The sequence below is a fragment of the Penicillium coprophilum genome, assembly GCF_028826855.1.
Source record: "Penicillium coprophilum strain IBT 35676 chromosome Unknown utg000002l_segment0_segment1, whole genome shotgun sequence".
Lineage (NCBI taxonomy): Eukaryota > Fungi > Ascomycota > Eurotiomycetes > Eurotiales > Aspergillaceae > Penicillium > Penicillium coprophilum.
Window position 1 is genome coordinate 1,183,658 of NW_026622722.1, and position 27,539 is coordinate 1,211,196.

General features: G+C 49.7%; 10 protein-coding genes across 10 annotated transcripts; 6 read left to right on the forward strand and 4 right to left on the reverse strand.

Annotated features, from left to right (window-relative positions):
• Positions 1–657: 657 nt before the first annotated feature.
• Positions 658–2,337, reverse strand: N7500_002491 (uncharacterized protein; the record flags this gene model as incomplete). The annotated part of the gene is made up of 1 exon (XM_056673637.1): positions 658–2,337. One exon carries the CDS (start codon positions 2,335–2,337, stop codon positions 658–660), a length of 1,680 nt encoding a protein of 559 aa, XP_056534162.1.
• Positions 2,338–2,702: 365 nt separating this feature from the next.
• Positions 2,703–4,633, forward strand: has1 (ATP-dependent RNA helicase HAS1; the record flags this gene model as incomplete). The annotated part of the gene is made up of 3 exons (XM_056673638.1): positions 2,703–3,998; positions 4,054–4,314; positions 4,379–4,633. 3 exons carry the CDS (start codon positions 2,703–2,705, stop codon positions 4,631–4,633), a joined length of 1,812 nt encoding a protein of 603 aa, XP_056534163.1.
• A 1,872-nt stretch (positions 4,634–6,505) lies between these two features.
• On the forward strand, positions 6,506–11,381 carry N7500_002493 (uncharacterized protein; the record flags this gene model as incomplete). Its single annotated transcript, XM_056673639.1, has 2 exons — positions 6,506–11,167; positions 11,235–11,381. The coding sequence occupies 2 exons, from the start codon at positions 6,506–6,508 to the stop codon at positions 11,379–11,381; spliced, it is 4,809 nt and encodes a 1,602-aa protein (XP_056534164.1).
• A 1,459-nt stretch (positions 11,382–12,840) lies between these two features.
• N7500_002494 (uncharacterized protein) lies at positions 12,841–13,776 on the reverse strand (the record flags this gene model as incomplete). Its single annotated transcript, XM_056673640.1, has 1 exon — positions 12,841–13,776. One exon carries the CDS (start codon positions 13,774–13,776, stop codon positions 12,841–12,843), a length of 936 nt encoding a protein of 311 aa, XP_056534165.1.
• Positions 13,777–14,004: 228 nt separating this feature from the next.
• On the forward strand, positions 14,005–15,373 carry N7500_002495 (putative haloacid dehalogenase-like hydrolase; the record flags this gene model as incomplete). Its single annotated transcript, XM_056673641.1, has 4 exons — positions 14,005–14,150; positions 14,608–14,640; positions 14,713–14,919; positions 15,019–15,373. The coding sequence occupies 4 exons, from the start codon at positions 14,005–14,007 to the stop codon at positions 15,371–15,373; spliced, it is 741 nt and encodes a 246-aa protein (XP_056534166.1).
• Positions 15,374–15,630: 257 nt separating this feature from the next.
• Positions 15,631–17,383, reverse strand: N7500_002496 (zinc knuckle domain protein; the record flags this gene model as incomplete). Its single annotated transcript, XM_056673642.1, has 3 exons — positions 15,631–16,059; positions 16,134–16,389; positions 16,557–17,383. The coding sequence occupies 3 exons, from the start codon at positions 17,381–17,383 to the stop codon at positions 15,631–15,633; spliced, it is 1,512 nt and encodes a 503-aa protein (XP_056534167.1).
• A 2,184-nt stretch (positions 17,384–19,567) lies between these two features.
• N7500_002497 (ORMDL family protein) lies at positions 19,568–20,253 on the forward strand (the record flags this gene model as incomplete). Its single annotated transcript, XM_056673643.1, has 3 exons — positions 19,568–19,697; positions 19,787–20,145; positions 20,203–20,253. 3 exons carry the CDS (start codon positions 19,568–19,570, stop codon positions 20,251–20,253), a joined length of 540 nt encoding a protein of 179 aa, XP_056534168.1.
• A 1,420-nt stretch (positions 20,254–21,673) lies between these two features.
• Positions 21,674–23,505, forward strand: N7500_002498 (uncharacterized protein; the record flags this gene model as incomplete). The annotated part of the gene is made up of 3 exons (XM_056673644.1): positions 21,674–21,776; positions 21,861–22,405; positions 22,468–23,505. The coding sequence occupies 3 exons, from the start codon at positions 21,674–21,676 to the stop codon at positions 23,503–23,505; spliced, it is 1,686 nt and encodes a 561-aa protein (XP_056534169.1).
• A 582-nt stretch (positions 23,506–24,087) lies between these two features.
• Positions 24,088–26,132, reverse strand: N7500_002499 (calponin homology domain protein; the record flags this gene model as incomplete). The annotated part of the gene is made up of 2 exons (XM_056673645.1): positions 24,088–25,894; positions 25,966–26,132. 2 exons carry the CDS (start codon positions 26,130–26,132, stop codon positions 24,088–24,090), a joined length of 1,974 nt encoding a protein of 657 aa, XP_056534170.1.
• Positions 26,133–26,501: 369 nt separating this feature from the next.
• On the forward strand, positions 26,502–27,218 carry N7500_002500 (uncharacterized protein; the record flags this gene model as incomplete). Its single annotated transcript, XM_056673646.1, has 3 exons — positions 26,502–26,568; positions 26,621–26,737; positions 26,830–27,218. The coding sequence occupies 3 exons, from the start codon at positions 26,502–26,504 to the stop codon at positions 27,216–27,218; spliced, it is 573 nt and encodes a 190-aa protein (XP_056534171.1).
• Positions 27,219–27,539: the final 321 nt, after the last annotated feature.

Consider the following 27,539-nt stretch of genomic DNA (forward strand, 5'->3'; position numbering starts at 1 on the left):
GCGTTTACCTGACACTAGACTGTCAAGCTAGGTAGTCATTGTCTTATCGACACTTATTGAGAGATAGAAAGCTGACTTGGCTGGAAACTACATTGGATCTTAGTCAATGCAATTTATTTTTACATCCAGGGCACTCTGTAGACATACCGAGTACCAGTGCACAGAGACAGAGGAGCCCAGCCCTTGGCATGAGACAGATATGTACGCGACAACTGAGCGGTCACTCAACACATGTCATACGTACTGCAGTATCTCAGCTGCCTAACTTGAAGCCAAGATATCGGCACTTGCACAGCCTTCATACTAACATTCCGTCCTTGTTCCACTAAGTAAAGCATGAGCCCACCAGGCGAGCATCTTGTCCGGCATCGTTTCTCTTTGTGTGTAAAAAGAGGACTAGTGATGTTTAAATATGGGGACCTCAAACTTGAAACAAATGTAGTCTTTTTGATTCCAAAGCTGTGTCTATATATCCAAGTAATAATCAAAATCATAAGAGATGCCTAACCTCGTGGGGTCACAGGCCTAGTTAACTAACTAAAGGGTTAACTAACTAACGTATTTCACTACCGAGCTGCGCACACCACCGAGCTGCGCACCTAAATCACCCGATCAATTTCAAAGGCATTTATCTCAACCAAAACACATTAAATTAATTCAACTAATTAATTGGTCTATTTGGACATGTTTCCCTTCGATGCCCTGGTAATCTGCATATTCCACACCCCCGGGGGGCCGAGTACGTGGCTGAATAGCCGATTCTCTAGAGGTGCCAGGGCCGGGGGGAGGTGCTTCACTTGCTCCCTGTTGCTGCAAAATTAATGCAGAGGCTTCTTCAATTGAAAGGCCCTCTTCAGAAGCAATATGCCTTCGGGATCTAGTCCGCTTTTGCTTCTGCTTCTCATTTTCAGCGCGTAATTCCTGGTTTTCCTTCGCTAATAAAATAGCGCTTTGCATTGTGAGACGGAAGCCTTTCACAAGCTGGTTTAATGCACGATCTGACGGGCTAGGCGGGCTTCGAGACCTCGTACGAAGTAAAGCTTTGATTGACGAAGCCTGTCGACGTAGTTCTTTCTCTGTAGCAGGTGTTTTTGGTGTGAAATTCCGGCTTAAATCGCTCCCCCTACTAGGAGGGGGTGTTGGGGTTCGAAGTTGAATATTCAGCTTCGAGATCACTCTTTCTGGTGAAAAAGGGACTAAACCAGCTGCTCCGAAGCTATTCTTAATAGTCTCCGATTTAAAAGCTTCGATTCGTACAAGTGGGTATAAATCGAGGAAATCAAGTTTATCAATATGATTAACTTGGCGTCTCATTTTCATCTCCACTAACCGACTATATGATCGCTTTAACACAGCAAAGCAGCCGATATCAAGAGGCTGTAAAAGGTGAGAGGAGTGCGGAGGCATACAGATAGGTATTATCCTATTTTGCTCGCAGATTTCATCGAATTTCGGGGTCAAATGGCTTCCGTGTCCGTCAAGAACTAGCAGCCTATACCTCCCCTTCGTACGAAGAGAAGTGCTAGGAATAAAGAGCTTTTCAAGCCAGCGAAGTCCAATTTCATCTGAAGTCCAACCATTAGGACTAACTTCAATTCGCCAGTCGTTTGGTAGGCCTTCGAACCATGATTCCAAGTAGACTTTGCCTTTAAAAATAATACACGGAGGGAGGGCCCAACCCGATGCATTTGCACACTCAATAGTAGTCACCCATTCGCGATTTCCAGGTTGTAAAAGCGAGCGCCGACCGTAGAATTCGCTCCTTGTTATCACCTTCGCAGTAGCGATTAACCCCATTGCGAAACCAGTCTCATCAAAGTTATAAACGTCATCGGGGTCGATTCCAAATTGAAGGATGGTATTTTGAACAAGATTAAACCACTCCTGAATAATCTTTAGGTCTTCGCACTTCGCACGTTCATAATTATAGCGTCTCGAGAATCGGGAGGAGAGGAGAGGGTTCCTTTTCACAAATTTTGTAACCCAATTTTCGCCGACTGAAAGGACCGGGGTAGTTCCGCGCTTTTCGAGAAGAAGATTCGCCATTTCTCGAACCATAGAAGGCCGAGGTGCTGATCCCCGAGAATCCATAGAGAGAATCCATTTTTGAAGAGAATCCTCTTCAATTTGTGTCAGTTTATGAGAATTAGCACGAGAAGTCGCGCGGTGTTGAACGCCACGTAGGCGTGTCCGGAGTGTCGATTCGGGTACGTTAAATCGGCGTGCTGCTTCACGAACAGAGCTTATTTCTTGTTTCTGAATAGCCTGAGTAGCTAATAAGATCCTGCCTTCTTGCTCTATTGAATTTCGAGAGCTTTGAGAGCGAATTGGTGGCATGGTGGGTGGTTGAATTGATTAAGTGCAAATTTAGGGACGCGTTTTGGGTGGGGTGCGCAGCTCGGTGGTGTGCGCAGCTCGGTAGTGAAATACGTTAGTTAACTAGTTAGTTAATAATATTCGCCTCATAGACAAGGCATCAAGGCATCATGGTACCAAGGCACCAACTGATCGAGTCTATCAACACGTGATATGGAGTTCTGCCACATTTTACCGATCAGAAAAAAAAAGTAGCAGAATGATTTCCGCCCGCAGAGATCAATAATCTAGACCTGCAAAACACAAGGTCCAGGTGAAACGAAACAAACCCTTGATTGATTTGTTTCAGTGTTAAATATTACACTGTCGAAGAACCAATCAACAAAATGCCTGGCCCCGTGGACACCGCAAAGTCCATCAACAAGCGCAAGAGAAAGCACAGCTCGAAAACAGAGAGCGATGTCGCCAAGCCCGTGGAGGCCAAATCCAGCCCTGCAGTGACCCCGAAAAAGAGTGCTGCTTCGACCCCGAAGGCTTCAGCTGAGAAAGCTACCAAGAAGCGCAGAGTCAGCCCTTCACCGAGTCCCGAGGAAGAAAGCGCCGACAACTCCGAAGCCGTTGAAGATGTCGAGGATGTGGATGCAAAGGAAGGCAGTGATGCCGAAGAAGACATTGCGGCTATGAATGGTACGGACCTTCCTACTATGGAAGATGTCCGTTTGCCCCAGACTGAGGGCAAGCTGCAGAAATTCACTGAGCTCAACCTTTCCGAGAAGACCATGAAGGGTATCGAGGACATGGGCTTCACAACCATGACTGAGATTCAACAGCGTACTGTTCCTCCTTTGCTTGCCGGACGTGATGTGCTCGGTGCTGCGAAGACAGGTTCTGGAAAGACTTTGGCCTTCCTGCTCCCCGCGATTGAGATGCTGCACGCCCTGCGCTTCAAGCCCAGAAACGGTACTGGTGTTCTCGTTGTGTCTCCTACCCGCGAATTGGCACTGCAGATCTTCGGTGTCGCCCGTGAGCTCATGGCCCACCACTCGCAGACATACGGTATTGTTATCGGAGGTGCCAACCGTCGCGCCGAGGCCGAGAAGCTGATGAAGGGTGTCAACCTGCTCATTGCCACACCCGGTCGTTTGCTGGATCACCTCCAGAACACCCAAGGATTCATCTTCAAGAACCTGAAGACCTTGGTCATTGACGAGGCAGACCGAATTCTCGAAGTCGGTTTCGAAGATGAGATGCGCCAGATCGTTAAGATTCTGCCCAAAGAAGAACGTCAGACTATGCTTTTCTCCGCCACACAGACCACCAAGGTCGAGGATTTGGCCCGGATATCCCTGCGCCCCGGACCCCTTTACATTAACGTCGACCACAGCAAGGAGCACAGCACGGTGGCGGGTCTGGAACAAGGCTACGTGGTGTGTGAAGCAGACAAGCGTTTCTTGCTTCTCTTCTCGTTCCTTAAGCGTAACCTTAAGAAGAAGATTATTGTCTTCTTTTCGAGCTGCAACTGTGTCAAGTACCATGCTGAGCTTTTGAACTACATCGATCTCCCCGTTCTGGAGCTGCACGGAAAGCAGAAGCAGCAGAAGCGCACCAACACCTTCTTCGAGTTCTGCAATGCCAAACAAGGTACCTTGATCTGTACCGATGTTGCTGCTCGTGGCTTGGATGTATGTTTCCTAACCCCCATTCCCATGTTTATTCCATAACTGACTCCAATTTCAGATCCCCGCTGTCGATTGGATTATCCAGTTTGATCCCCCTGATGATCCTCGTGACTACATTCACCGTGTCGGACGTACCGCCCGTGGTAAAGAAGGCAAGGGTCGCAGTCTGATGTTCCTCCAGCCTTCCGAGGTTGGTTTCTTGAAGCACCTTAAGGAGGCGCGTGTGCCCGTCGTGGAGTTCGAGTTCCCGGCCTCCAAGATTGTCAATGTGCAGTCCCAGCTGGAGAAACTCATCGGCCAGAACTACTATCTCAACAAGGTAAGCCATCTCCCCCATTCTCTCATTTACTTTTGATCACTCATCTAATAACCCATCTGTACAGTCTGCCAAGGATGGTTACCGTTCTTATCTCCAAGCATACGCCTCGCACTCCCTTCGCACTGTGTTCGACGTGAACAAACTTGACCTCGTCAAGGTTGCCAAGGGCTTCGGTTTCAATGCCCCGCCTCGCATTGACATCCAACTGGGCTCCAGTCTCAGTCGCGATAAGAAGCAGGAGCAGCAAGGTCGCCGCACTTACGGTAGCCAGCCCAAGCACGGTGCTGGACTGAAGTTCAAGCGGAAGCACAATGACTGAGAACAATCTGTATGAACATCAAAAGCGATCGATTGTCTCTGCATTTTTATTTTAGGGACATTGGAGTTCAGCAATGTGGATATATCTATTTGGGTTTCAGTTTTGTCCCATTATTCAGTAATCATAAGAGAGATTGCATTTGAGTTGAGTATTCGTATGGCCAGCAGTGAGATAGTCGAACGCGTCTTGCTCTTGGTATGGATCAATTTTATTTACACCTCCTTACGCCTTGGTCAATGGTCTATTGTACTTTGTGTTGTAAAAAGGTTAAGTATACGGAGTACACTCAGCCTAGGAGAGGTCAATCCGAGATCTGACCGTTTAGTTGCACATGCCTAGGCGCTTATCATGCAATTTCTGATGTGTGATTAGCCTAAGGCTTATGCCTTCCCACACGGAATGCCACAGCAGAATGTCACGGCAAGCCTTCATTGAACCATGTGGGCTTCGGACTTTTTCCACGTGGAAGGGGCTCGACGTCAAGCAAGGACAGGAGCACTACAGAAGAGATACAATAATGAAAATCCTTGTAAGAGTATCCTTACAGAAGTACATATTGGTACCTATATGCAATGAGTTTTACAGGGCACCCAATACCCGCCGAAACGATCCAATTGGAAGATGCCAATCTTACACAGTATTGCAGTCAGGCGATCGTTTGCCAATGACAGCGTCAATCAGCTTGATTGCCACTAATGTACGAGATGCAGCAAGTCCTCAACCCCCAGCTGCATAAGTAGGCTCGATAGGAATTGCTTGCGCCCCCTTGCAAGCGCTGCGTTTATAGTTCTGTCCAGTCATAGTGAGTTCACGGATAGTAAATCCGGGGCCAAAAGTTGGAAAATATTGTCGGTGTAGCTCATATCTGGGCTGTAGACCAACCATTTCATCAACTTCAATCATTCTCATCAATTCTATATGGAGAGGTTGGTTAGGTTGAGAGCTCGAGCACACACGAATGTGATGAGTTGGCAGACGCTGGGGCCAATCACCCGGTCTCCAGGGTCTTTGTCGTCTGGGCGACGGTGTGCTTGCTCCGGTTCTTCTGCCTTGTCTTTTGCGGGTCCCACGGAGAACTACAGGTGGACCGTATGTGTTCGTGTGTGACGAGGACAAGTTGTTTTTGTCGTTTGGGGGAAAGTTCAAGTTGGATTTGCCAAGATTCCAAGCCACAAAAGAGGTTATACAGAGTAGCCTTTAGGAGATGAGTTCAACCTTGGAAGGGTTAAAGATCAAAGTTCCAAGGTTGGGATGAAAAGACGAAAAAGGAAAAATCACACCAAAATAAAACCACAGAAAACCAAATCAAGTAAAGTAAAAGATGAACCAAGGAACCAAAAAGACGATCCCGAATACATCCCAAGGTTCCGTTTGTTTACAGTATACCTTATTGTACGAAAGTAGCTGTTGAGTACTACTTGTATGGTGGCCCGCGCAACTCGGAACTTGGGATGTACATCGCCAACACATCCAGCCTCTTCAATTTTTTTTGGAGGCTGGGCAACTATCTTAATTACTCGGGTACCGGCTGATATTCGCTATCCTCTTCATCTTTTATTCTAAGAGATCTTGAATTCTTTCCCCTTTTCCTCTCACATTTTCATGTGAGGGATCGGCGACACACTCTCTCACCGTTTTCTCTCTCTCTCCTTCCCTAATCCCACATTCTTAATTCCCCACTGTTCTGTGGTCCGCGCTGGTACGCTCTCAACTCCTAAAATAATTCTCGGGAATCTCTTCTTGAGTTCCTATAATTTGTCCTTCCCCACTATCGTGCCAACAAGCACGGAGCAACAGTGAACCCCCCCAGCAACACATCCCTACACAGAGCACGACGGAGCATGCGATTGGGCTGAAGGACGCCTCTTCATCATGGGGGTCAATACCCGCAGACCGATGCTTCCCGCTCCCACAGAATCCATCATCGATACCCCGGGGGACAGCGCAACGGGCACAGATCTGGCAACTGACATTTCTCGCCGCACAGACAAAACGTCGTACTCTATCCCAGACGACGGTAGCCCCATCACTGTCTCCACTCGGCGACAGCGGGACCGCGACGAGAAATTGTCTCGATCTCAACACGACTCTCATACCTCGTTACTCATCGAGTATTTTGAGGGCGGCAAAGGATCGGGCGGCATCGTCTCTCGTCCCAGCGTGCGAGTACGTGTTACGCCATCGTCAGCTAGAAAGTCCAAACACAAAAAAGACCATTTCCAAATCACCGAATCAAGCGGAAGCGGAAGCGGTATTCGGAAACCGTCCTATACCCACCGGATATCTCTGCCCTCGCCATCAAAACGAAAGCAATTAGACTCGGGCGCAACGGATGACCAGAGCATTGGTTCACTTTCAGCTGAGGAGGGTCATCATTCGCCACGTCGCGAGCCGGTAGAAATTGAGTTCGTGAACCGCGGACAGGATAGCGAAATGTCTTCCCTCTCACAAGACACCCGATACATGGCATCCGAGGTTTCATCTATGCCGCCGGAAAGCATGATCAACGCTTCGTCGGCGGGTCCCAGGCGGAAACGCAGCCAGAGTCTGGAGCGTGGCTCGCCCCGTGAAGACACGGGATTGCTTAAGACTCCTCACCGACAAAGAAGTCGCAGTTTGAGTAAGGAGCGAATTGCGCATCGAGTAGCAGAAAAACTCACCGGATCACCTCAAGAGGCTTCGAGCGGAAAACACAAAAGCCAGGGCGGCAAGGATTACCTCGAAGCCGACACAAAAACATCTCGTCGCCGAAAGCACAAGTATGCGGAAGAGGATATCATCAGTCCTGAATCTAGTTTGCTCAGCACATCTGGAGTCTCTTCAAACCGCAAATCCGATCAGTACTCAGTCCGCTCCGGTGCATCCAAGTCATCTATCAACAACCCAAAATTACTCGAGACGGTTGAGGATGCCATCAGGAGATTAATTCTACCAGAGCTAAAGGAGCTCAAGAAGGACCAAAAGGTCATGACCAACAAGAACAAATTTGATCGGGACATGGCTACATCTTATTCGTCCGGCACGAGCTCGAGAGATGAGCTAGGCCGACGCCTCTCCAAGCACGCCAGTGCACCCGATGTCATGAAGCCCAAAGTTGTTCTGAACAAGGATAGCAAAGATGAGGGCATTGTCCTTTCTCCCGAGTCGGCCCCACGTGACAAGGAGCGCAAATCAAGTAAAAGCAGCGAAGTCTCCGACATGGCAGTGAGATGGGCCAATCGACCTGACTACACCGAACAAGACAAGATCCGCAGACAGAAGAGTAAGGGTCTCCGCGATGCCCATGCAGCTGCCCGAGTCGGTTCTGCACTCACAGCGGCTTCTTTGAAACACCACAACTCCAACTCTAGCCTCGGCAAAAAAGAGCACCGCCGAAATAGTGGCTCCCGGAAAAGTGGCTCACGCAAGAGCACTGAGAGTATGAAATACAACGAAACGGAACTTGTTTTCCAGAAGCACAATGTTGCGCCAATGCCAATGCACAGCGAGATTGACTCCGAGTTGACCAGGAACTCGTTGCTCTCTGAGCGAACGGCTAGTCCCACTTACGAAAAGCAGGCCTCTTACTTCGACATTCCTCGTGGATCGCCGGGCCAGGGCATGTCACCGGCTTCCCGCACTCCCACTAGGAACTCTGTTGACTCGCGTTATGAACTCGGAATGCGTCATGGCAATCGGTCGAATCATAACATCTCGGTGCACAGTGCTTCGGATCGTGACCTGCATCGCCAGAGCCAATCTCCTGGAACCGACAGTGGCAACTGGGAAATTGCAGCTGCAGCCGCAGCTAATCTCCTTGATGCCATTCACCCTGGACATCATGAAACGCAAGATGACTATCACCATGAAACCACTGGTCGTGGACTGAGCCCCATTCAGAGTATTGCGAGTGATCATACTGAGACTCACCACGATCATTATGCGGGTCACGGCGAGCAACACGTCGACGGCAAACATGACATTGAGCCTCGACTCTCCATTGACTCTCTGTCATCTGCCCCCAGTACAAACCTCGCGAGATCCACTCGCCAGGGCACCAGCTCACATAGCCAGAGTGGATTTTTCAAGCAGCACAGCCAAGACTCGCCGGGGCTCGGGTATGAGCACTCGCGCCAGGGCTCCCAGGACAATGGCTTCTATGGTTACGACGAGGAGAGCAGGCGCTCCGTTGATGATGGAGATAGCGATGTTGACTTCATGGACAAAGTCAAAGAAGGTCATCCTGTAGCAACCGGCGTTGCTGCTAACCCCCAATTTATCCACCCACTAGCCGTTGAATCCGCAGTCGCGTCCTTGATGGATCCCTCTGTTCTTGAGTCTCAGGTCTCATCTGCGAACCGCTCGCAAACAGATCTGGGTCAACGATCAGGTAGCCGAAGCCCTGAAAAGTCGGGAAGTGAAGTCTACCGCGGAAGCCCCTTGAAACAACGCCAGGATGCTTCCACTGCCGATGAGACCTCATTCCCTCGACGTATGGGTGCCACATCCCCCCCTCAGAGCGTTACCCAGTCCTTTGAGGACATGGACGAGTCTGCTATGATGCCTGACAAGGCCCCGCGTGGAATGGAGAGTCCTCTTCCGGATGCTGAAAGCCAAGAATCGGAGTCTGAGATAAACACCAATCCGTCCATTATACAGGGCCCCATTGGTGGCGTTGCCCAGGCAGATCGCTGGGGATATCATTCCGGGTCTCCACCAGTGGATCACTATTACGATAAACAGATTGGTGGGTCCAAGGGTCTGAATGCCGAGCAGCAAATCGGACTTGATGCAGAATACTACCAGACTGCCCAAAATATCTTTGGTGGTGATGACTATTCTGCTCACTCTGGCGACAACCAACCCCAGCAAATGTTTGGTACCCCTCCTGGGGCCAAGGATGAAGGCTATGTTTCGGCCGCAAACCCCATGTCTCCCAGTATCGGAACCCCAAAGCAAGCTAGTCAAGGTCTGGGGGGCGTAGATGCCGCTGGAATGGGTAGCTTCGATAGTCCTGCTGGGGCAGACGATCCTTTTGTCGCTGGTCATGAACGCCACTTCAGTGGTTACTCTCACGGTGTTGGCTCACCACTCTACGACAGTGCTACCGGCCGGGGTATCGAGAGAATTCAGTCCCAGGATATTGTGGCTCTTATGGATCATTTGACAGTTCGGGATGCCCAGCGGAATGCTAGAGATACCGAGATCCTGGTTACTTTGGTTCGAAGTGCTGCTGAGATGCGCACCTCCTTTGAGCAGATGAAGAAATTCATCGCTGACCAAGATGATCTCATCATGGACACTAGCGACAGAGGACATGAGCGCACTCACAGAGCGCTTGGTGGTCCTCGGCCATTGCCCCCCAGCGCTTCTCGGAATCGGCAGCTAAACACAGCTGATGAGGAAGACAAGCGAAAGAGCATCTTCAAGCGTGCACTGAAGGGATTGAGTCTCAAGTCGGGTAATGACTTGACCAAAATTGAAGGCATGCTCGAGCAGCTGCTTGGCGAAGTTGAGGCCCTGCGATCTGGACAAGATGGCTTTAGTGGCACCAGAATGGGAAGCATGGAGCCAAGTGGGTATGAGAATGTCGGTCCAAACGGAATGCCTGCTGAGACGAGCCGGTCTCCCTACGGGTCCAGTTCTTCTCACCCGGTGAATGCACAGCGCAGAGATTCGGATCAGCGAGTCAGCACCGTCCACGAAGTTGACGAAGACCTTGAGCTTGATGATAGTGACCAATTCATGACCTCGCATCTCCCTGTCCGTGAGCGGCCTGGTCACGAGCGCTCAGGCTCATTGCCGCTTGATACGCCTCCACGCAGGCCGGTGGCCACATCAGCTCGCAGCACCGAAACAACCCCCAAGGCCCGCAAGCACAAATCCAGCAGTTCTTCCATTTTCCCAAAGATCTCCCGCTGGTCCAAGTCCACGGCCACCTCTATGGGCGACGGCATTCGCAACAGCATCCAGCCTTCTCGCAAAGAACGTCCGACCTCGGACGAGTCTCGGTCTGGATCTGATCTCGCACCTCTTGGTGCCTACAAAACCGACTATTATGATCCTCAAGGAGATGACAGAATCCGGTCCACCTATACTTTGGACGACGGGCACGATGAGAACAGACCCCCTTCTCCATTAGTTCCTTCCCAGGTGTCAGAGGTGCCCAAGTACCGTGGCCACCGTGGTAGCCTCGAGTTGCAGCATCCCCAGCCTCGACAAGGCCCAACCGGACGTTACCAGTCCCGCCTCGAAACCGAGGCTCAGGTCTACGGAGGCCCTATCTCTCCCACTGGCTCAGAACAATGGGAGTCCAACCCCAGCCTGCCCGTGGTCAACCCTCTTCAAAACCGCAACAGTGGTGTGAGCGGTACCACGCGTCTGTCCCCAATCTCCGACGCAGGCTACTCGGAGACCAGCTCCCGCGCAAACCGTACACCGGGCCCACCCCGTCCCCCCAAAATCAAGGACGCGGGCCCTCTCATTCCTGAGCGTCCTCCGAAAGTTGCGGATGACGAAGAACCTGCTTACAGCGGCGACCGTGCCGTTTCCAGAGTATGTATTCCATAGACTCCCTTCCTCTTGTTTCAATCGAATCAATGCTAATGTTTGCCCTCTCCAGAGCTCTGCCATCCGCTCTCCCCCTACACGTAAGCCAACTGGCCCGCGTCCCCTCGCCTCTGCCGGCTCCTACAGCCCAGGCAACGCCAAGCGAACCCGCTACCGAGGCAGTCCCGCGCAAGTCGACTATGAAGATGAGCAGTATTGAGACTTGCACCGTGATACCCCTGGGTTGATGTTTTCAATTTCTGTTTCCCTCGAGCGATCTTTTGCCTTTTTTTCTCTTCTTAACGACACTTATGACCGTTTACTGAGACTTCAGTCCCAGTTTCTTTATCCCCAAATCTATGAGCAATGTGTGTGTTTAAATGTCTACAATACTTCCTGCCTTCCATGTTCATGCCAATGGCCATGAGATGAGCGGGAACTTATGTCTTCTCTTCGCCTCCCTAGCTATTTTTACTCTTAAGTTTCTCCGCTTGTTGTCTATGCTCTTGCTTTTGGGCATAAGCTGCAGCTGAATAGTGGGCCGGAGCGTGCTGGGGCTTGAGCCTCTTTGTAACTTTTGTGCTGTGGTGTAGATAGTGGTGCAGATTAAAACATGATCTATTCCGATTTTGAGGTGTGGAATAACTTCTCGAGTCGTGTTACCTTTTGTATATGCCACAGAAACGCAAATACCTGATGCATTGAGTAGATACAACTGTAGCGTGGGTAGTGGGTAGTTCGTAGTAATCATCCAGGTACACATCAACAACAACCTGAGCCACTGGCCGTTGACGCCTCAGGATGTTCCAGTCCTCCGAAACCCTTTGTTGCTTAATAGTACACACGCGTAATCGTCCCAGTACTCTCCATTTCCGGCAAAGGGAGAAAAAAATAGAAAGGCACGGTTCCTTCCACATAACCATCTGTAAGACCTCTATCGTCACTGCAGAATGGGTGTAACCCATGGGCTGCTCGACAAATTTTGAAAACTAATCGTGATCACCATTCCAGCACGTGGATATATATGGAGCGTTGGAGTGTCTTTATCTGTCTAAGCAGGCCGTTAACCAGGGACTCGGCATGATTGTGATGAGAGTGAACCCATCCTCAGGGTTGGGATGTATGGGTACCCCTTCCTCGGATCCGTTTTGTCTCTCGATTCGTGACTTTCGAGCTTCGATGAAAGTGTAAACAAGAGAAAATGAAAATGTATCAAAAATACAGACCCGCTTTGCTTAGAAGACTTGTCGGTCATTGCTAAGAGGACATCAAAGCCTTCGTTGTTCAATGGTAGGCCAACCATGAAGTCCATCGTGATGGTATGGTATGGGATTGGTGCGGCACAGGTTGGCTGGAGCAAGCGGTACGGCCTATGTCCTGGTGTTTTGTTTTCCAGGCAAGTTGGACATGTTAGAACTTATTGTTTGGGCAATTTGGCATAAATGACTATTGTAGTCGAAGCTGCAGAGTACAAAGATCTCATTGAGCGACTAGAATAAAGCCCTGATTTTTGATAACGGGTATAATGAATAGTACAACACTAACTCTGATGTGATGCCCTAAAAACAAACAAAAAACTCCCGGTTGGAAACGTTCAAACGAGAATCACAATTGTCATCGGTAGAACACCTCCAGGAACTGGGCATACCAATGAAGATATCACACACCAGAAGAAAGCCCTAGTAGTCTGAGAAAGGTCGGACAGAGGTAGTCCCCCTTCCTCTCACGGCATAAGCAGTAGCAAGTGAGCTATAATCCAACGAATCACTGACAGGAAACTTCCCCGGATAACTCTCGATAGAGTGATACTTGCGCGCACGATTCATCTGCACGGTCTCCGAATCAACTGCCGCATCGATCGCCGCCCCAAACGAGACTGGCTGGTGCACCTTGGTTCCAATTGCCGGCCCAGGGTCACTGAAGTGACCTACGACACGCGCAGACGCAGACATGGGCACAGGGAAAGGCACGTTCTCGACGAAGCGAGGCTGTGAAGTGCGCACTCGAATTGGAACGAGCTCTTGCTCCGCCCGTTCCTCGTCTGACGGCGAGCCATTCATATTCCCTGGGACGATGGCCAGTGGCTGTCGGAAGATGGCTTTTGCCGAGGTGGCAAGCTTTGAAATACTGCCTTGTGTGTTAAACCGGATCTTGCGCAGTGTTTCATGAATGGGGGAGTTTTCCCGGGGTTTTTCGGTACCCGTATCTGGTATAGAACGTTCTTGATCCGATGAGGATTCGGAGTCTTGGTGTCCTTGCTGTGGCGATGTTGAGCTGGCTAGCAAGTTGGGGGTGGGCTGATGGGTGGTGCGGATGCCGTTGCTCTCTGGGTTCAAGAGACCATTCCCTGATGACAGGTACCACTGGCGCTCTGTTGCTGTTGCGGAACTATAAGCTGAGAGGGGGATGGCGCCGAGGAGGGTGTTGATAATTCTTGTTTCTGTGCGGCTGAGGGCTGTGTTAAAGGGTGGAAACTCGCGCCGTGTGTTCCAGAGTGGCCGTACGAGGTAGGACACTGCGTATAGAAGTTGCAACCAGGAGAGCAGATGAATAAGGTATATTGTTTTTGAGAGGGATAGAGGAAATGCCCCTGTTGCGAGATGTTTCCGATCCATGATGTATGGGGAGAGAGGAAAGGAGGGAGAGATTGAATTCCATTTGAAGGAAGCCATATGCCTAGGTAGACGTGGAAAGAGCTGAAATGTCCCAAAATATCAAACAGAATAACCTTCGGCGCTATTCTCGCAATCCAAGGTTGGGGACTTGAAGAACCCTGGAACGTTATAGATCGTACCCGTGGCTCCACTTGGCTAACTCCACCTCTTCAACCTCCTCTCTCTCTCATGTCCAAACACGCTGCTCGTTCCATCATGTCTGCGATTGCCTGCAAACATCTTCGTCCGCGAAAGTTCGCACCTCTCGGTTCTTCCGTGACGTCGACTGCCCCTCCCTTGAAGGGGATTGTATTTGATGTGGATGGAACCCTGTGGTGAGTCATTTTTTCTTTTCTGGTGTATCAGCGTTCTACCTTGCGTTTTCTGTTGTTCGCTGGATATTGGTCTTGCTGCATGCGTCCTGGAGAATCGATATAGACATCTTGATGTTATTTATGGAAGTGGACAGAAAACGATGATCCAGGCATCAGTTTGAGATTCAGGCAGAAACACCTTTTCCTATTCGGGGAAGTATACCTTGCGTTGGGCTCGGGTGTTTCGCTTGATGACCTGCTCCATGTTATATGATTATTTCTGCAGCATAGCGTCTCCCACGTGGTAGTTGAGGGTAGGGTGCCATACTCATCTAGTCTATATCATACTCCAGCCTTTTTGTCTTGTTCTTCTGTCGCCTCGGGGGTTTGCGTTTTGATTGATTATTATGATCCTATGCATTTTAATCGTGTCATCGACTCAACTTTATATTGACTGAACCTTGCTGACCTCGATCAGTTTGCCACAACACCACATGTTCAGCGAAATGAGGTACAACCTAAGAGCAATGAGCTATCCGAAACTGAATCTTCTGAAGTCTCTTTAACAAATATCCCAATATAGAGAAGCACTGGGAATCGATCGCTCTATTGACATTCTCCAACATATCCGCGAACTCCCCGCTGGAGAGCAAGCCACAGCCGTATCGAAAGTGCAAGCTGTAGAGCGCCGAGCCATGGCCGATCAGCAGCCACAGCCCGGTCTGGTCCGCCTAATGGACTACCTCGAATCCCGCGGCTTGCGAAGAGCACTCTGCACACGGAACTTCGAGTACGTTCTACAAGCAATCAACACAACCAGGACATAACCATATTCTTCCTGGTTATTTGATACACCGATAGCGCTAACACATTCACTCACCTCCCCCAGAGCACCAGTCCAGAACCTTATCAACAACCATCTCGATGGTCATATCTTCCTACCAATCATCACACGGGACACGCCCAATCTCCTGCCCAAGCCTGATCCCGCGGGTATCCTGCATATTGCGAGTGAATGGGGTCTCGCTAATGGTGAGAATTTGATCATGGTTGGTGATAGTATTGATGATATGACGGCTGGACATATGGCTGGTGCGGCGACGGTGTTACTTTTGAATGAGCAGAATGTGCATTTGAAGGAACATCCGCATACGGATCTTTGCATTAAGCAGTTGGATGATCTGATCGATATTCTGGAGGGGGGATTTGTCGGGACTAGGGAGAATGATGAGCATGGTGCGTGATAGGATTCTAATTCTGTGTGATCCCATGCGACGTAGGTAGAGGCTTTGGGGTAATGGATGTGCCGAACAGTCCACTCCGCCTGGGCAGCATGGGCATGTAGCACAATATGAGAAATATACTACTGAAGTGAGAGATTTCAGAATGAAGTGTCATTTAATCGTACATACATGCTCAGTTGAGACTGAGCGGATTGGTAGACACTGTGCTATGTACATGGCGGTGTTCGCCGAGATCTTCTGGTCATATCGTAGCGGGTTTACCACCCGCGGCCTCTGCCGCCGCCACGTGGTCCACGTGAGAATCCTCCTCGCTGTGGTCCACGGCTTCGGCCACCGCCACCACCCCTGGGTGGAGGGCCCCGTGGGAGGGGTGGGTTTGGCGAGCGTGAGCGATTGTTGTTTCCAGAGAATGTTGAACGGCCTCGAGAGGGCCCCCTGGATGGTGCATCGCCACGCTTAGCTCCGACTCCGCTTGCGAACTTGATAGTGCCGCGAATATTGCCACGAGGAGCAGGGACGGGGCGTCCTCGGCCTCGGGAGACACGGGACATCATGTCATCTTCGTCTGGGGAGGGGGGTCGAGACCATTCCCTGGCTCTTCCGCGGGACTGGTTTCGGCTTGGTGGGCGGCTCTCTCGTGGGGGGACGACGGTGTTGAGGTTTGTGATCATATCTGGGTCGATACCCTTCAAAGTAAATGAGGAAATGGTTGGTACGCGCAAACTGGAAGATGGGCAATCTCCGATAAGATGCTTCGCACTGCAACAATTCGCACAGCAGATTGACACTGTGACTTGGTTGGAGTGGAGATCTCTGCTTGGGAACTTCCATAGGCAATCACATTCGGATTCCAGATGCTCATTGCCACAGTAGTCACAGGGCACTTCGTATGCGAAATTGCGTAGCTTCGCGGTGCATTGCGGCTCGTCGTGACCACGTTCACGGCATCTTTGGCATCGTCGCCAGTCGGGACAAGTATTGCTTTGATGTTGATTCCAAGCACCGCAGTGTGCACACTTTATATCTAATGTTAGTAAGGGAAAATAAGATAACTGGAAGCAAGATACAACATACCTCTTTTGTTGGGCAGATGTCGGCCAGATGGCCCTCGCTTTGACATTCGATGCAAGAGATAGGGAGTTTGAGGTCCAGATCATGAATGCTGCGATCAAAATACACGTACTTGGCCAGGATCTCGAGGTCTGTCTGGCTTAGATCCACCAAAGCAGTGGGCGCATTTGGATACTTGCTTGAGAAAAGCTGGAACGCCTCCTCTTTCGACCCAGATCCCGACTGTGTAGATCCACCTCTGATGATATTTGAGTCTCCAGTGTTGGAGTTATGCTGATGAGCCAGGGTCGCGGGATCGTAGTTATTAGTGCCATCCATTTCCATCTTGTCCCCTATGTTCAGTAGGATAGAGTCATCAGCCTCAGAACCAAGAGAATCTGAATCATCTGTGTCACTCTTGGAATCAATTTCTCCATCCTCCAATTCGTTATCATGTTCAGATTGGTCGTTTGCTGTGGGCTTTTCTTCGCCGTTGGTCGACGCGACAGATTCACTGCGACTGCGCCAATATTTGTCATTCACCGCTTCAAATTGAGTAGGCTTCTCGTTTGCCGGCGCTGGTCGTTTCCCAAGTGTTGTACGCACTGCAGCCTTCCGACCCTGATTCCAGCTAATTGCAGGGGCAGTGTTGCCAGCATGTGGGTTTGCGGTAGTAGGGTCTGCATCGGAATCGGAATCTTCACTTGATGCTGAGCTAGATCCAGAGCTAGACGTACTGTCTGGATCCACTGGCAATGGTGTAGCACTGAATGCAACACCTTTTGGCACAAAGTCATTTAAATCTGAATCCTTTTTATTTCTGTTGCGGCGTTGTCGCTTGGCTGGGCGGGTGCTGTCGTTCGATGCGGAGCGCGAGGTGGAACGCGGGTTCGATCGAGTACGCGGTGCGCCCACCAGAGCTGTGCGTGAATCAGCCTCTTCGTCTGATGAATTAGCCATGACTAATTGGAGGAAGGTCGAATCTCAGGATAATCCAGATCGAGTGAGAGTCTGGAAGGATCAACAGTAGAATTTGGGTCCCCAGAAAACTTCACGGTAGACGATATCCACCATTCGTGCAATTTTGAAACTGAAGTAGACGGCGATAACGATAACGATAACGATAAAGACACCCGTGGACCCGTCAAGTATAGCGATAAGGCGTAAAACCCCTAGAGCCCAGAGATTTTGTACAACATATATAGACCTTCAAGTATGTTACTTTTGAAGGTATTTTGATCTGGTAGCTCCTTATCAGAGCAGGAGTAGACCTTCTTGGCTTGGGCATCAATATACACCAGCATCCCTATAAGCCAAGATATGCATACAGAGGTACCTATTAGAAGCATGCAAGCTTGAAGGAGAGAACAAAAAGCACAAGATGAACAAATCTCCGAATAACCTAATAGGTCAGTTAATCGAGATCAATATGATCTAGACGGACAACCGTGACAGTAAGTCCTTTTGGTTCCCGTACTATATTCGGCACGTATAAATCTATTTGGCCAATGATGACAGTGTGAACAAGGACCGAAGATGTTACCTCCAAGGAACCATGAAAATTTCTTCAGGCAGGGCGTTGTCTTTGGCGTCAGATCTATCCGTGGAATATAGCAGATTGATCGACGCCAAGAGTGGGGTTAATTTCGTCTTTGTAGGTCCCAAGTCCCAAGTGCCGATGTTATTATGGATAACATAGATCATTAGACTCAATATTCAAAAGTACTGTTAGCTATCTATGGACCGTGGTCTAGGCCCACGGACCGCGATCATTCAATGTGTTTTCCCAGATCCATCGAGTTAGGGCACCCTCCGTTGCTAAATCAACCAGTTCATTCCACAAACTTGATATGGCGATACTGGAGAATTATCTAGCAAGCACCAGCTTCTAAAGGGCGAAAGGAAGACCCATCCTTTCTTCCCTATCGATGGCAGACAGGCCTACATAGAAGTTCAGAATCCCCCAATGATTAGGCGATTCCCCTACCAACAATTGCCACAGCTTATATCAATTGAGTACTATCACCGACTTCTACCTACTGATTCAGAGCAATATTTGACCCCGGAGCTGGTTAGCACTGTCAATACGAGCAGGAAGAATCGGTGGGTGAAGGAGGCCGTGCTCCAGGCACGGCAGACTATTGCTTTTCGTTTAAAGTATGTCCATATCCACTTTTTGTTATAGTGTCGGAAACTTCTTACCGGACAAACGCATACGGTCACGAAGCTGAGGGTAATTGTATAAGAATGATTGGTCGCTTATGTGGCATTGTCGGGCCTTTTTTTTTCTCTTTCACGGGCCTTCTTAGATATCTATTGAATTTTTACGGGGGAGGAAGCACAAATCGTGTAGAAAACTATATGCGTATAATCCGGGATGTATTAATATTTGATGCCTAATTTGGTTATCCCCGGTATGAGCACTATGATATCCTGGGACAATCAGGAGACAAGAATCAAGAAAAAGGAGTCGTTTTGGAGCCATAGCGAAGCAAAGGTGGCCAGGTTTCTATTTTAGCCTGTTCTTTAGGCATCCATGGGTGTCTCGAACACATTCGCCCCATAAAAGAAAAAATGTCAATGATAAGATTTGAAGAAATCCTCACTAAACTAGAAGAGAAAAAAAATGACTATATATTCACCAATTGAGGAAGCTTCCCCCTTTACCAAACCCTTAATATAAAGTACATGTACGATGTAGTTTAAGTCCATTCGGGCTAGATTCCGCACATGCATACGTTTTGTATCAAGGGCCAATTATGCATTTGCTCCGATTTAGGCCAATCTCAAAAGCCAGGAAATAGATTAGGGGTCAGAATTAATCTAATTTTAGACAATCTAATAGAGAAGACAGAAAAAAAAAAAGATAGTCTAGAAAAAAAAAGACGTGAATCAGAGAGCTCTTCCGCACCCCGTGACCGCAAGCCGATCCAACCGGCAAACTCCAGTCTGGGCCGTGCCACCTCATCCCCACGCTCCTTTTCATTCTTCTCTCCTTCTCTCCATCCAACTTATTCTTTTTTCTTTTGGATCCAACCGTCAAGCTGGCGTCCGACAATTCAAAGGTGTCTTCCCTGTTGACCCCCCCGTGGCATCTCCTTCCCTCCGGATGTTGACACAGGGCCGCAGCGGCTATCTCCAAGCATGACCTCAAAACATGGCCGCCGGAGGCGATCCAGCAGTCTTATCTACCAGGAACCGGCCGAGTCTATTGAGCATACCAGCGATCAGGCCGCATTGCCAAATCTTAATGCAAATTGGGTGAATGCCAAGGGTGAGTGACCCAAAAAAGCTGATCCTGGAGACCACATATCACCAGATACAGAAACCAAATACTAACGTGAGATTCTGTTTTGATTTTAGGTGCCTGGACAATTCATTTTGTGTGTATCGCCGCTCTCAAGATTTTCTACGACATCATTCCTGGCGTCTCGCAAGAAACATCGTGGACCCTCACCAACATCAGCTACATGTTCGGATCCTTCCTCATGTTCCACTGGGTGCGGGGTATCCCCTTCGAATTCAATGCCGGTGCCTATGACAATCTCAATATGTGGGAACAGATCGACAACGGCGACCAATACACACCTGCCAAGAAGTTTTTGCTCTGCGTGCCCATCGTGCTCTTCCTCCTCAGCACTCACTACACCCATTTCGACTTGACCCACTTCACCATCAACTTCCTAGCCACATTAGGAGTGGTCATTCCCAAGCTGCCTTTCGTATGTTTTATCTTCTTGGAAACAGGCGAAACTCATTTACTAACTTTTTGATTACAGTCGCATCGGTTGCGAATAGGTCTCTTCTCCGATATACCCGAGGAGTCATAGTGCCTCCTATTTAATCTTTTCTTTTTTCTCGAATTGTTATCCATGTTGGCGTATCCACAGCCTTCTTGATTTCCCGAGCTTTCTCGCTGTCCCCTCCTTTTCTTCATAAAAGGCCTTTGCATTGCGAAATTGATTGCCGGGGATTTGAACCCTTCTTGGCCAGTGCGCATCCTGTTCCTCTTTTCTTTTCGTCGGCAAATATGAAGACGCAGAAGTCACTGCGAACCAGTCCAAATTCCCACCCTTTCGGTCTGCCTTAGGCAGCTTATCCTTGTCTAGATTTCCCGGTATCCGAGCCCTGCATTTTTTACTTTAACAAGAGTCCATTTTTTCAGGTCCCTGGTCTCCCTTTTGAGACTTTGGGCTGTGTAATGTAAGGGTCATATATATCTCTTCACATGGAAGTAAGCACAACTTGAGCTTTGATTGGGTAATGCAGGTCAATCTCTTGGCTGGAGTCTTTGCGGGGCCTAATAATGCATCACGGCTATGATGAATTAGAATGAAGTATCTATCACTTCATAGCCCTCAAATATCCGAAGATTGATGTTCAAATAAAATACAATAGTAGTGGCGTTGAGATTGGTAAATCTATTTGGTCGTCTTGGTGGTTTTCTGATGTATTGCTTCTTCCCTTGATCACGGCTCTAGCTAGATTCACAAGAAGAATTGGCCGCAAAATATAGAACACAGTAAAAACAGCAAAGAATCTGCAAAACTACTTTGCCATCACATTTGACTAACAGATACAACTCTACAAGCCCTAAATGCTGAGGTTAAATATGCAATTGGGACATATATATATATACCACCATGCCGTACTATAACAAAAATTGACACCCGTGGTATCTTTATTCCTTCTTAATCTAATTGCACTTGTTTATACGTTGTAGACTCAATCCGCTTGCTTTTTCCGATGTCATTGAAAATATATACAGCTATGTATCTAAAGCTGCGCTGAGATTTTGGATCTTTACCAAACACCATAATACTTCAGCATGTCAACCACAGGACTCACCATGCATTGGTCTCCCAGGTCATCCATATCTTGTTTATATATGCCCCCGGTCCTTGTTATTGTACAGCAAAAAATAGCGAAGCTCATTGTTTGTATACTTTCCACCGCCTTTGTTTCCGCCCTCGAAACAAAGAAGTTCAATCTTTTTTTAGAAATGATTATCAAGACCTCTTTTATCTGATGGACTACGCTGTCATATAAACACATCTCTAAGTCTTGTTTTGAATTTCTTATGCTCTTAAAGTAATGTAACATATATCAACATCCAACTGTCTACTGTTCTGCCGGACATATACCTCTTTCGACGCGCCATACGCCATTCTCCACCGCGAATCCTTATCGATAAGCGCGTTGCTGCCAGCTCAAAATGTATCTTTTCAGCTGGCTTTTCAAAACCCCCCTATGCCGACTACGGAGACCATGGACGAGGTACCACATCGGTCACCCGTGCCCCTTCAATGGGAGTTGGCTCGACAGACGGAAATTTTCCTCGAAGACTCACTATGTATGTTCCCTTTTCCCGTGCTTTGAAGTGTGCGGTTGAACACCAAAGAGACACTGCTAATAACCTCTCGCTTTCTCGAGATAGGGCCGCAAGCGTATAGCCTTCTCTTCAATGTTCTTGCTTCCGGCACGATCTCATCAACAAAAGCAGTGATTCCGCTCCCGCAGCATCTCGCCGTCGCAGCTACGATGCTCGTGCACCCAAGAACGACAACGCGCGCCGAATCGGAGTATGAAAAAGAAGCACCCAATGCAGCTTTACGATTTCTTCGCCTGACAAACTCCCGTGTTGGTCCCGTGGATGCAAAGTTTAACCTCGCGTTCAACTTCACCCAGTTCGCATCTTCGCGACAGGGTAGGCGGCGCGGGGGGAGCCCGATGCTCATTGAGCATGACAATCCTGATACCAGGCCTCTGAATACGAAATTCAACCAAGCTTCTTCGCTGTGGCACTGCGCAGAGGATTTTTGGCACGCCGTCGGATGGGCATTTAACTGTTCCGTACTTCACCCGGCGCGGTGGGAGCGCTGGCAGATATGGCTCCAGTTTATGTGTAACGTACTTGAAGATGACTGGAAAGAGCGTGAAAAGAAATACCTCGAGGCAAAACAAAGCCAAAGGGATACCTCGGTTTGGTCAGAGATGTCAGGGAAATCGGAGGGGAGCCCGCGCAGGGGACTGAACCTGCCAAGAAAGAAAGACGCAGGGGCAGAAAACCTAAGAGTGAGGTAGTGGCGGTGCATGATGATCTCGGAATCTTTCGAGAAAGCCTGATCTATCGTTATATCGTCTCAAACACCACAGCTGGACGAGACCGCAGAATCATGCGGGCGATCTTTGCCAATGGCAAATCAAACCCCGGCGAGTTCAGGGAGGTATTCAACGATGAACTGAAAATCCCTGTTCCTGAACAAGACTCCCATAAGACCAAGAAGAGGGCCGGTGAGATCAACCTTGATAAGGATGACTATGGCGACTACCTGGACATTTCGGACGAGGATTTCGAAGGTGATCAAAGCTCGACCTCGGTATCACCTTCAGCCCAGGGATCGAATGCAAGCAAGCCACGGCGTAGCAAGCGCACCCGACGAGGAACACGAAACGCAATGGACGAAGCCACAGACCCCGTCAAGATGCCCAAAGGAAGCCAAACATCCTCCAACGAAAACAGTAATTTATCCCCGCTAGGCGGCTACACCTCCCTCGCCCTCCGCCAACAACTCCTCGGCATCCTCTCCAGCGTCTCGGAAAAACTACCCCGGGACTTCTTGCCCTTAGACAACCTCTACGACATGTTCGTCGAGAATATCCGCGATCTCTCCCTCCCGCTCTTCCAACACTTCATCGCCCCATCTAACCTCCCGCACCTCCTCCCCGAGGCGCACTCTACTCTCTGCGAACTCCTCCTCTTCGTCTTCCGCGAGAGCTCCGCACCAAGCTCCGACAACAACTACCTCACCCAGGCCAAGCTGGAGGAATGCTTCCTTCCCTACGCGGCGGCTACCTCAAACGTTGGAAACAACGCCAAGGTCTCTATCCTGCTCGAGGCCCTGATGACACTTCTGCATAAGAACAATATGCTTTCTGTCACTCCTTCGCTGGCTAAAGCTGTTCGGTCTGGAATTGCGCGTCGTGAACAGGCTAGTCGTGACCGGGGCTCGATTGAATGGGCTTACTTGCAGGAGAGTGGGTTTAGGATGAGGTTCATGGTCGAGCATATCTTACCATGAAGTCTTTGTATGGGATCAGGGAAGGCCGGTGTTGTGGTAATGACTTTCATGATGGTAATGATACTTAATGATCATAATTTAGGCGTCTATGGGTGCTTATGAAGCGTTTGAATGCCCTCTGCTTTTCCCCGGGTTGAATATTAATGATTGTGAGATATACTTTGGGACCAGGGAGTACCTGTGCTGTCTATATATTAAATGTCAATTCTTTTAGCTTACCGCTGAAGGACTATCCTACGGACGTGTGGTCATTTTATATAATTCGGTATTTGCTCAAATGTGTTTATTATAGAATCTAGAGTATAACAGCTGCTATCTACAAACAACCACATCGCGTCAAAAAACAAAATAGGCTGGAGCGGGAATCATAGCACGCAAATAATAAAATAATCCACCAACGCAGAAATATGACGGTAAGTCTTCTGCTTCAATGATGATATCCGCCCACAGAGATAGGGGGAATAGAGCCCAAAAGAAGAAGCAGGAGAAAACAACGATAAGTAGAATGGGGCAAGAACTCGAAGACACAAGAACTCTAGGTTGAATGGGTAGGCTCAGAATTTGCCAAGACAAGTCAACAGCTTACCGCGGTGGTCGGGGCCCAATAATCTGACGCCTAGCGCCGCCAACACCAAGCCCAACACCGCCACGGTTCTGATTGTCACCACCCATATAACCATACTGATGAACATCCCAAGATTGACCTGGTCCTGAGCCTTGCGTGGTATCTTGGCCGCCACGTTCGGCCGCAGCCGCCGTCTGCTTTTGGTTCTCTTCCCATTCCTGCTGGCGCGCGCGTTCACGCTCCATCTCTCGTTCCAGGAGGGACTTGGACGCCCAGCCGCCGGCTTTGGTCTTCTGCTGTGAGGCTGCGCGGCGGCTATTCTCAGCATCGACCTCGGAAGTCGCGGTGTAGTCTTGGAAGCGGTGGGTGGCTGGGGCTGGGGCTGTGGGGGCTGGGTTCGAGGCGAGGAAATTGTCCACGCGGTTTTCGTGGCCCCGGCCGGCACTGTAGGCTACTGGGTCTGGTAGCGGCCGGGGCGATGCGGGCAGGTCCCTCGGAGGGAGCGTTGGCATCGGAGAGGAAGATGATGGCTTTGGTACTGGGAGGGGACGAGGGGGTTGGGGTGGTGCTTGCTCCTCGATGGGTTCCGGTTCCTCCGCCTCGGAAGCCGCGGGCATATCCTGCGTATTTTGCCATTCCTTACGTAGGAGTCGCCGTTCCTGCTCCAGGGAAGAAAGATCGTAGCTAGGCTTGGGGGGCACGGGATGAGGGCGACTTTGACTGCGAGGCTGAGGCTGATCGCCAGTTTTTCCAGCCTGGACTTCCTGACGTCCGGTCTCATACTGACGCTCCCGGTCCTTTGCCAGCTGTAACTCACGCTCAAGCTCTTTGATGCGGCGGCTTTGGGCTGTTTCCTCAGCCGGCGTGGTTCCGGCCACATCACTAACCTGGGAGCTGGAGGCCTGGTATTGGCTCAGGAACTGACCATTGAGACGGTTATCATTCAGACTTCGTCTCTTTAGGCGCTCCTGCTCAAACCGCTCTTCGGTTTCCTTTTCTTCCGCCACACGTCGCTGCTCTTCCGCTTCCCATTGACGCTTTTCATCGTCCCAACGCTTCTTTTCTGCTTCCACCCGAAGGCGTTCTTGCTCCCTTATACGAGCGGTCTCTTCTTCCCATCGGCGCTCCTCTTCTACCTTGGCATGGGCCTCCTCTTCTGCAACCTGTCGCTGATGTTCCCGTTCTGCCTGTTCCTTCTCCGCGTTCTGTTGACGAATCCGTTCATCCTCTTCACGCCTGCGCTTCTCTTTCTCCGCAAGGCTTGGTACAGCGGGTCCAGGAGTGGTGATCTGTCGGCGAGCACCAAATGCAATTCCTTGATTCCCTTGACTAGCTCCCCCAATATAGCCATATTGGTGAATGTTCCAAGCCGGAGTGGTAGCCTGCTCATCTCCTTTCTTGGCCCAAGTACTGTATGACCCAGAAGGCTTTGTAGGGCTGCCTGTTCGAGAGGGAAGTGCAGGGGCTCTCCCATCTCCGACGTTGCTGAAGGAGCGAGTTGATCGGGGTGTGTTTGCTCCGGTGCTCGAGGAACCCGTTGCATTGGGGCTGACCACATTGCGCTTACTCTGTGGGCCAACGGTTCGGGGAAACTTGTTGGGCGCAAGGGCATTGGCCCGCCGACTAAATGCAGCCAGGCACTGGAGAACCTGCGCCGGATCCTTTGCTTCGTAGAGATCGACTGTCAGGAAGACATCGTGCGGGGGAAGGTTGAGCGGTGGCAATTGGCATGCGCGCAAGAAATGCGAAATATTCTCCATCTGTACAAATGGCGCGGACAACTGCTTATACTTCACGCCCGGTGACACAACTAGATTTACCAGCCTTGTAAATAAGGGAGTTAGCCAGGGGCCCAGGCTGGTGGATTGTACTTTAGAACCACAAATAAAACTCACTTGCACAGAGCAACGCCATCTTTCAAGCCTTCAAGCAAGTCTGACGATGCTAGTTTCTCATGCAGCACTTCCTCTATCCAGTCGCGCACCTCCGCGGCTGCCTGCGGGGTATAGCGGGATAGGCGCATATTGCGCAAATCCTTGTCTAGCGAAGTCACAGAAGCCATGATGAGATTCGGATGATCGATGCTCAATCAGAGGGATGGGAGAAGTGTAGTTGTATTATTGTTGCCACCTGGAGTGGTATGTATCCCTTTGCGGGTGCCTGATCGGCCCTAATGGTGGCTGGTGTTGGGTAGCAGAGGGGGTTCCGTGATACAATAAGAAATCGCAAGATGAAGAAACTCTTCAATTACTAGAAGTGCAAGAGGTCTCTAGTAAAGTAGGGATTAGAGACAAAAAAAAGGGGGGAGAGAAAAGCTGAGAGATATGGAGAGAAGAATGGAATGTCCGGGCTGTGTTTATCCCCGATGACGTTCCTGATAGTCCGCCTCAATCTTTTTTTTTTGCCTCACTTCTATTCTTCACACTCAACAATGGTTAACAGCTTATGGTTTAAATGGAAAAAGCTTCGCCTGCCCTGGCGGAAGTCCTTTCTGGTCGGTCAGTATCGGCTTTCTGATTTTCTCATGTCTCAGCGCTAACCATGTTTTAGGTGAGGATCTGGCCGGGAATACCTTCTGGGAGTTCAAAGATGTCATGAATGCAGCTCGGTTCCGACGCATTGTTCGATTCGATCCCAAAACTCATTTCAGTGATGTTCAAGTGACACGTGAGTTTCATCGCAGGGGAGATGCTGCCTCGACTCCGGGGCAGAGGGGAAGGAGACTATTGAATAGTATTTAACAAGTTATTTCAATCCAGCGCAATGGCACCAATGGCTGCGACATGTCCGTCAAGACCCCCCGAGCATCCAGGAGCAGCAGCAGGATCTTGTGCGACAGGCCCAAATCAAACAACTCGCCCGACTCGCCGATGAACGCTGGGCCAGCAAGGCTTCCTTCCTTGATAAACCCAAGACTCAACATCAAGCACCATCAACTCAAATCAATGAGGCGATCTTGAATCAGCCCGCCAAGGCTACTCCCGCACAAACACATACAACCATCTCCCCTGAACTAGCCCCAAAGGCCAAACCCGCACCTGCAGAAGCGAAGACACAAAAGGAGGAGAACCCATGGACCAAGGCCAGCAAGGCTAACCCAGGGGAAGAGTGGCAACCCGAAGCCTGGTCTCCTAGTTCCAAGCGGTGAATGGTGATCTGGGCTTGTTTTGTCATTCTTTTCGCAATGCTATATAAGCCTGACTTCAGGTATATGTGCTGGAAGGTAGAGACGGCCCTCGCCCTGCACCATTGGGCACTTTATCAGCACAAAAACATCTTTCAAGGAACCCCAGGTCATAGATGGTCTGAAGGCTATCTCATGCGGAAGAATCGTTGGACATCGCCCACGCTCCTTGTATGAGGATAGAGGTTATTGTGTATTGTGTTCAACCTCATAGGTCATAACAGGTGTGGCCCAAGCTGTCTCGGAGTTTCAAATTACCAGAGCCATATACACTGGCACTTGTAT